The 9,367-nt window shown below is 42.1% G+C and overlaps 1 protein-coding gene across 1 annotated transcript; it reads right to left on the bottom strand.

Moving 5' to 3' along the window:
- Window positions 1–237: 237 nt before the first annotated feature.
- LOC136493123 (mitochondrial fission protein ELM1-like) lies at window positions 238–5,488 on the bottom strand. The gene is made up of 10 exons (XM_066489163.1): window positions 5,026–5,488; window positions 3,869–4,107; window positions 3,204–3,300; window positions 2,930–3,079; window positions 2,711–2,837; window positions 1,616–1,728; window positions 1,465–1,528; window positions 1,280–1,373; window positions 1,088–1,196; window positions 238–913 (listed from the first exon to the last, which is right to left on the bottom strand). The coding sequence occupies exons 1-10, from the start codon at window positions 5,215–5,217 to the stop codon at window positions 815–817; spliced, it is 1,284 nt and encodes a 427-aa protein (XP_066345260.1). The 5' UTR covers window positions 5,218–5,488; the 3' UTR covers window positions 238–814.
- Between the last annotated feature and the right edge of the window lie 3,879 nt (window positions 5,489–9,367).

The raw sequence follows: 9,367 nt of genomic DNA, 5'->3' as shown, positions 1-9,367 counted from the left end.
AACGATATTCAAAATCATTCCATTCAGAATTCTCTTTGCTAGCCACTCGGTCCTTACATCAGCTTCACATGATGTTACATGTGCATTCACGTATCACGTGGTTTCTTAACAAATACATGTAGAACACAAAAGGTACTCTCCACCTAGATAATCTGAGAAAATGATAGCACTTCCGAAGTAATTCTTAATCCAAATCAGCACACAGAAAATTAATTTTACTGACAGACCAATCAAAATCCAGAAGATTAGTTAGATTAAAAATGTTCAACAACCAGCGACTATCCAACAGATCGTCATTTACATTCAACGCCAGAAAACCCAGACAAGTAGGCAACCCCAAAATATCAGACCACACTAGATAAACAAGAGGAATAGCCTAGCTAGATCTATTAAACCTTCAGCAAAGGCATACCGACCACCAAACGTGGCCTACATAATTTGTGACGCCATGAAAGGAGGCCGATTTACACGTCGCTGCAGCACAACAGAGCAATAGCATTTGAGGATGAACACAACACAGTCACAGCCCACAACTGCAATTGTAAAATGTTCCATGAGGCCATGTGACCCATGACCACCTCTTCTAACAGTTATGAGTTAACTCCGGTTGTGGGCCAATTGTCAACTTTACGGTAGAACAATAAGCTGATGCATGGGTAGCTGGCAAAATAGCACATGATCCGTTCATATTTGTCTCACAAAGAAGACATAACTACTAAATACCTAATTTGTGTGTAACAATGATAGCTGGAGTGCAGTTCTTTGAATATCTTTGTTTGGGCCAAAATTTTTTAATTGTCTACGTTGGTTACTGTTAACCCAATTTCCATCCACGTTGTACAAGCACTTCCCGAACCCGTGCAGCCACATCAGCAGCGTCATTCAGGGGAGGATAGCTCCAGCTATCTGACATCTGGAATATAGGCCAGTAGGACAATGCAATGTTAAGAAATTCAATGTTGAAGAGTTCCAAAACTGATGTGAGAGAAATCAATTTTGTACAATTGCTCAACAGAAATAAATATACAGGTTAATATCTAAGCACCATAAAACTAAACTACAAGGGGTAGCAGTTAATAAGGCTTACATCTTCCAGTCCAGTGAAAGGCCGGACAGCCCTGCGCTCACGTAGACGGTTATGAAAATCTGAAAATTTCCACCTACAGTGCTCGGTTCCAATGACATATACAGGCTTCCTGTAAGAAGTGAAACTGGAAAGCTTAGTGATGCCTCCCTGCGAGAGTCTGCCAGAGAGGAAGGATATAGCATAACAGCTCACCCAGTGCTGCATGCCTCGCTTAGCATGCTTATAGAGTCTGCTGTTATGATGAAAGCATCAGCCCATGCAAGATGGCCCAAGTGTGGGTTAGGATCTGTGAAAAAAATCTGCTCAGCATAAAATTTCTCATATCACATAAAGCTAAAGATGTCTCACAAATCTCATATGTGAATCGATGAATGTACCTTCACCGTCCCAAATATAAATCTTAGGATGTGTACTGAACTCTTTCAATACTACATCAGACATCTGCCAATATGTAGTTTAGAAATTAAGTAGAAACAGTTCATACAAAAAATAAAGAAAAAGAATGATCAGAGGCCCTGGTAGTCCTACCTGTGGAGGTGTTCTTCTAGAAAATGAGATTCTGACACTTCCACAGGTCTTCAGAACATTATGCAGTGAGTTCACCAGCTGCTTAGCAAGGTCTACATCATATTTACAGTTTCCTGAGCATTGAAAACACTATGCATTAGAACTGCCCATGTATTCGTACAAAGGTGTTAAAAAATCGATCACAACACATGGGTTAAAGGTAATAAATGACTATTGAAACAAGTGAAGGTCTACAGCCTTTGTTTTTGTTAGTTTCCAAAAGTTGGTAAACTTGAAAAGGTTCTTACCTTTTCCTGAATAACTAAATGAACAAGAAGAACATGCAGAATGCAAGAGTTTGTACGAAAGGGTTTGAAATATTGAATGTGATAATGTCTATATAGTGAGTGGTGCAACATAGGGATCTCAAGGAGCTTTTGGTCAGGGCACTTAATGCGGTTATGTGATTTTTTAGTTCTGCAGTTTCTGGTCGCCTGTTCTGTTTTTCTTTCTCTTGAAGCTGTCTTTCTCTTAGTTTTTTCTTTTGCGTGTTCTGGAAGCATGTGACTGGATGTGTCTTTGGGTGGGAGGAGTTTTCCCTTCCACTCGTGTGTTTCTCTCCTATCTTATTAATGAAACAATGCGCAGATCTCCTGCGTGTTCGAGGAAAAAAAACATAGGGATCTAAGATCTGTGCACTTGAGCAGTTCCTATACATACATAGGTCGAATGGGCGCCATTAATGAGGTAACGTAGTGCCTGGCATGGGGTAGTAGGCTATCTCCCACTAAAGAAATTAGCATTATCACTCTATATTAGTTAGAAAATGACCAAAATGTGAAGTAATTACTACCTTCACATTGGAAAATGTCATCGAAGTTAATACTATACATAAAATGTGGATTCAACATAGGGCTAGAGTTCAAATGTAGGACAATAATATGTTTCCTGTATAGGAAATTATGTGTTCAGTGTTCATAATAAATTGCGGTGCCATTCTTGGTACCATGATTGTTCCATTTCTTAATCAAAGTCAAACAAGAACCTGAACTATGTATGCACAATGGAATAGAATCATAAATAGACAGGAAAGGCAAGAGTGTGGGAAATATTTACTTGTTGGTCCACCAATGTTTACTACGACTAATGGCTTAGGCAAAGGAGCAAGTTCAGCATGCCAATCTGCAGCAGCAAAGCGTAATGCAGCAGAATCTGCTTGGTGCAGTGCACCAGCAGTGAGGACCTGACTTTGCAAGTTTCACAGTTCAGAACAAACAGCCGTTATTTGATGAAAGCATACAGGGCATTTTAATCAAAAAGAAAAGAGCAGCATACCACATTAGGACCAGGTGGTTCTTGTGGAGTAATCCATCTCCTGAAAAGGAGTGGAACTTCCTGCTGTCCCTTTGTGGTTAAAACATAGTAATCATGACGAGGAGTCACAACTAAATCAAACCTACCAAGGCGAGACCTGGGATGTTGTATCTGAATTGGAAGAAACACATATCACTTTGGTAAGCTAAGATTAGCTAAATATGTAGAAAAATTATTCAAAAATATCTAACTGAATACCATGAATTCAACGGGTATACTGATCCAGGTATCCTACCTGAATGACAAATACATTATCTGAAGCTAAAAGCCTTATGGAACTTGCATATGGTATGGTATCTCGGCCACAAGCAACAACCAGTGCAGGACCTTCTCTGAAAGTGAAGCAGAACTTGATGAAGCAAGATGCTGACATTGTAAGAGAACCTAATGATGAAAGTCTTAATTTTTAGGCTAGTCATTATTTTGCATAGCAATAGTCATCAACAAGATTCAATAACTATTATTTAGTTTCTGAAAAGTTGCCTGTTGAAATCCATGAAGTTTCATTCTTCTTTTCAACTTTTATTCCTGGAAGCATGTTACCGCAACACAACACAAGTCAGACAATGGATGTCTGATATATCATGATAATCAAATCAACGTAACACATGCTCGCAACCTCAATGGCTAACGTTTATTCGGGATGATAATACTACAGTTTCCTTGTACAGTTGTACCTGAGACGACAACAAAACCTCAGCAATATAACTGGAATGTGGTATTATACAGGAAAAGGTGTTCATGCCATAAAAACTGATCATGTGGTGAAGAAATGGAAGCATGGGGTTACTGACTCATAAATTGAAACAGGGACCGGAAGACAATTATCAGAAGTTAAGAAATAGTGCTTATATGTATAGTGCTGAAAAGCAAAGAAAAGATAAGGGATGTGGACCTTACTTCTCAAAGGTACCACGGACCATGGTTACTATCTTTTGAGTATCTGCTTCTAGTATGGAAGACAATCCAAAAGATTGACTGTTACGGGCAGAATACTGTGCCAACTTGTTTATTTGAACCACTGTTGCAAATCTTGTATCAGAAAATACCCGTCCGAGAAATTGGTCCACTAATTTGTGCAAGGAGATTGGGAGAAAATGCAGCAACTTATTGATTCCTCCTGTTGGCCTGATAGCACGCTGAGACCAGATATATTCAGGAAAAAAGGGTAATTAACAACTATTAGCATATAATGAAAGGATAATGTACACATTGTTGTGGTGGCACCGGGAAAAAACAATTTAGTTACCACGTTTCTTCTAATTTTTTGTGAGCATTAGTTACAGCATATCAGGGCACAGATATGTTCAGAACTCCAGATGCATCAAAATAAACAGCCCAAAAAAAATTCACAATCTGCACTGAGGTAGAGAAAGCACCAAGAATTGTCTGGCTGCTATCTCAACACAGGCATGTGGCAATGCATTGCCCAGTCATTATTAACTGGATTTACAATACGACATTTTGAAGAATTCAACTGATGATCCATTTTAGTTTCAACTCAAGAGTGATTACATCGGACTATTCCCTCTTTTGCAGATATTCAGATATATAACCCCCCTCAGCTACTTACAGGTACTCCCTCCATCCTGGAAAAGAAATTAGCACATATAAAGCTAGAGTTGCATTCTTTTGGGGACAACACATGAGTCCTAAAATTGCATTCTTTCTAGAATGTAGGGAGTACATAGATAGTTCCAACCGCAGCTAACATATACTGAAGAAACAAGTATGATTTTCCCTTAAACGATGGGCCATGTCCTATGGATTTATGGATACACTCCACACACATGAGGCACCAAAATAATTCCATGATTTGTTTTTTTGTTCCAAAAGAAAGGGAAGGAGTATGCATAATCCTCCTGTTCTCTAGCTACACCAATCAGTCCAAATGTTGTGTCAGAAATGCGACTGCTATTACCAATCAGGCATTAAATATACGCAAGGACACCTGAACTTGTACAGTTTACGAGTAACTAAGCCAATCCTCCCCTGAATTTGATGAACAATCCTACCAAACCATCACCACAGGCTAGCACGGCAATAAGGGGGCTTACGTAGAGCGTGAGGCGGTCGCTGAGGCCGAGCGCGCGGAGGAGGCCGAGGCACTGGTTCTCGGCGCCGGCGCAGCCGTTGCCGATGACGACGGCGCGGCGCACCACCGTCGCGCCTCCGCCCGCGGCGAAGATCTCCGGCGTGGCCCCGCCAGGCGGCTCCGGCTCCGGCTCCGGCAGCCGTATCGGTCGCATCGGCTCGCCCCTTCGCGGCCGGCGCAGGCTCAGAAATGGGAGGCCGCCGCTTCAGTAGCCTGGGGAGTCACCGAGGCAGGAAGAGTCGAGTGAATCAGCAGTTCGAGCAGGAAGAGTCGTGGAGAGGTAGCCAGTCTTGCGGAGCAAGTTTGCTTTTGCATATTTTTTTTTTCCTTATTTTGAGTTCCACTTTTAGCTTTGGTTGCATCTGGCTCCCGGCGGGATGGAACTGGGACTCGAGGACGAGGAGGGCGGAGGAGACGGCGAAGCGCCGCCGATGAGAACTTACCGGGTGGGTTTTTGGTGGTACAGTACTTATTTTTGCTGACTGGGCTTGGCTAGTGGGCCAAAGCAAGTTTAACATTCCGGCCTTTTGAGAAAAGAAATATTTATGCCTTTTATTTAGGTTTTAGGGCCTGCAAAAAATTTACCCATCCAAAGATTTAGCCAAGCCATTTGTTTAAAGAGTTTCCCTAAAAAAATAGTTTAGAGAGTGACATGGAAATCAACCATATACATTTTTCCTTGTGTTTTGGAAAAGGACTGAGCTTCTGTAAATTATAAACCCATGACGAAATTCTAGTTGCAAACCTTTATGGGTGATCAAATAAATATGCCCGTCATTCAAGAGAAAGCAATGATCTGGGGAAAAAATGCAGACATCGTGAAGAACATGTAGACTAGATCAGACGTTATACTGAAATAATATGAAGATGTTATCACAACTTATTACTTGTCATCGAGTAAAAAAAAAACTTATTACTTGTCATTACAGTCTGCCGCATATATGCTAATAACATATGATCGTCAAAATGGCATCGTTTCTGACTTTAATATGTCAAAAAAAAAAACTCTGCCATGAAAGAAGAAGAAAAATACTCCCTCAGTCCACAAAATAATACAATTCTAAGTTAAACAGTTTCAACTTTGACTAAAATTATATGAAAATATACTAACATTTATGAGACAAAATAAGTATCATCAGATTAGTTATAGAATATATATTTTGATAATAAATTTATTTTGAGACATAAATGTTAATACTATTTACTATAAACTTGATCAAAGTTGGGCTAGTTTGACTGGCACATTTTCTATAATTGTATTCTTTTCTAGAGAGAGGGAGTAAATATCAACTATTCATTATATGGGGCAGACTGTTTGTTAGGGTACCGTCTTCTTTGAAAATGGATTTAGCCTTCAGTATTTGACTTGTTTATACACATGAAAAGTTAATGATTAACAAAAAATTAGTTATCAAACGCACGGCTAGGACTAGAGTGGAAGCTTCTGCCTTTTTCAAGGGGTTAGTCAGGAAACTCTTTAGACTCAAGAAATATCTAAATAAATTGTGGGATTTTGTGGGGACATGAATATGAAAACTTGGCAACAGCCATGGTTGGCTCTTCTAGGCTTTGCCTGACGCGACTTGACTTGACCAAAGGGAGGGCTCAAGGCCATGGACAGCGATGCATGCAAATGGTATGTTTGGTAGAGCTTCGGATCACCTTATTCTCTCCAATGCACGCCTCCTTGGCCTCACCTCCTCCTCCAATGCTGTCCTCCACCTCACCTCCCAATGTTTGCACTCAAGCCTGCTTCCGCGTCAAGGAACATCGCGAGCTTGAGCCTACCTGTGCTTTGACGTTGACATCACTCGGGGCCGTCTTCTCCACCAATGCACTTTGCCCCGACAACACTCGAGCCCACCTCTGTGTCGAGGGACGGTGCTGCTCCACTCCAATAGCCCTAGAGTCCACCTTCGCATCGAGGGGCGGCGTTGGCTCGTGTCCTAGCACTCCTTTCGCCCATGCTGAGGGCATTTTCACCCTGGGACCATGGATCTGAGGATGGAGAGGGAGGAAGCTGCATTTTTCAACTCCATATCTCACCAATGTCTTCTCTTAGTGTGATTCATGGTGCTTCACATACAGAGCTGGAGGCTCCTGATGCGTTTGGTTGGCAGAGTGATCAAGATGTTCATGTAGGTATTGTTGGAACTACTAAACACACCCAAAACAGGACTCGCGACAGCAAAAGGTGTCGGCCAAGCCACACGATGAGCAACAATAGCAACAATCAAGTGCCATCATGCCACACCCTTGGATTGCTAGTCCATGACCACACGGGACCAGAGAGAGACTAAGAGTTGTGAGAAGGATTAGCTAGTTTGGGCATGAAGGAGCTGGGATATTAAGAGCATCTCTAAAAATAGAATTATAGCTAGTGACAAGAACCCTAAGCTGCTCCACTCCCAACCGTCGATGTCCTCTACTTGCACATCGGCTCGGTCCCCCTCCTCTTTCCTAACTGGTGATCTCATCGGTGGACAGAGGAGAGATAACCCAATCTCTTTTCCCTTCATAGTTTTAGATTAGGTTTGTGGATCCTTGTTGATATAGGTTTTGATTCTGGTGTCATCGATGAAGTGGTGGCGACGATGGTACTTTGGAATAAGGTCTCTCTAGTCTCTCCCTACCTCAATAACATTCAATCTAGCATCGACAAAGGGCCAGTGAGAGTTTGGTCTGTCTTCATATCTTGGTTTTGGTGTGTTTATTAGAGGAAGCAGTTGGTTGGCTTTTGATTCGACGATCACGACCTCTTCTTTTAGTTTGTTCTACAACAAGGTCTAGAATCTTCAACACTTTATTTTGATGGTGAAGGATTGTAAGCCTATGTTCCTTGGATGATTCCTCTAGCCGATGTTCTTTCAGTGAATACTAGTTCTCGTGGTTCACGGCGAGTAGTTTTTGCTATCTTCAAAGCTATGTCTGGTGAGGTTGTTTATAGGTGTCCCTTTTCTTCGCTGTCAATGTAGTGAGATCTTCAAGCTCCTACAGGCAGTGGACGTTTGAAGGAAGAAAACAACTGATCTAGTCTTTAATGTACTCTTATTTTTTAGAGGCCATTTTGTGTCTTTTTGTCCATCGTTTATACTAGCATTTATTCTCCTTGAGACATGTCAAATGTGAAGCACTCTTTTGAGTGTCTTTTATAAAAAAGAAGCATCTCTAGCAACATTACACAAATGGCCCCCTATCGCCAATTTAGGTAGTGAAGGTCAAAACTCAACTCCAACAGACCCCTTCTAGGCCTCCCAAATTTGTTGGTCTCCTATTTTCCCCTCCCACCACACATTCCTGCTAGCCTCCTACTTGGCTACGTAAAAGTTTTCCTTCATGTACCTCCACACGTGAGATCATGACGCCTTCCCTCGCACCACTAGCATACCTACCTAGCGTGCCCTACCTAGCGCGACCACCTGCCAGCCTCTCCTCCTCAGTGCGGGAGGGGCCACGACTTTCCTCGGTGCGAGCATGGCACCCTGCTTGGTGGGGCTCCCCGCGCAGCAGCGGCCCCTCCCCATCGCGTGCGCTACCTTCCTGATGTGGCTTCCCGTCCAACCCTTCATTGACTCCCCTCCCCGTGGGATACTCTACTAATGAGGAAAGGAGTGGCGTGACCCATGATTGTCCTCCTCTGGTGACTACCCACCACCAGAGGCTCTCCTCTTGGCATGACCCTGGCCACCGATGACATCCCTCCCCATGGCGTGCCCCCTCCTCTAGTGGGGGATCACTTTCGGTGACCAAGTTTGTCAATGGTGATGAGAAAAGGAGGATGACCTGTGGTTCCCACATGTCATTGACTACTGGAATAAATTTGAGGGCCATGGTTTTGGTAGTACTGCTGGAGTTGAAAGCCAAAAATGGGTAGTATTAAAATGGGTGGCAACACAAAGAGGTAAGTACGAGTCTGTTTTGGGTAGTGTTGTTGGCGATGCTCTAAGGTCCTCCTTGGCAAAGGCTACCACAACTTTGGCTTTGGCTTCTCCAGTGAAACATATATTTGGCAACTGTTTAGGAAGCGCTAGTAATAATCTAAAGCCATTAGTTTTGCTAGGCCCAATAGCTACTTGTTGGTCTTTATGGTTAAGCATAAATGATATTATTTTTAGAAGAAGAATTTTATTTCTCTTGTGAAGGTTATATACTCAATTATCCATTGGCTCCATACTTGGTCCATTCTTAATTATGGATAACCCAGCTACACCATTTGTTAAGACCCATAGTAGTAGTGCATGTAAAGTTTTAATATTCTTTAATTTGGTCGATGAACTTCATTCCCATGAATTCAATATGTAGCT

This window comes from Miscanthus floridulus, chromosome 11 (genome assembly GCF_019320115.1).
Source record: "Miscanthus floridulus cultivar M001 chromosome 11, ASM1932011v1, whole genome shotgun sequence".
Lineage (NCBI taxonomy): Eukaryota > Viridiplantae > Streptophyta > Magnoliopsida > Poales > Poaceae > Miscanthus > Miscanthus floridulus.
This window is presented reverse-complemented; position numbering and strand designations above follow the sequence as displayed.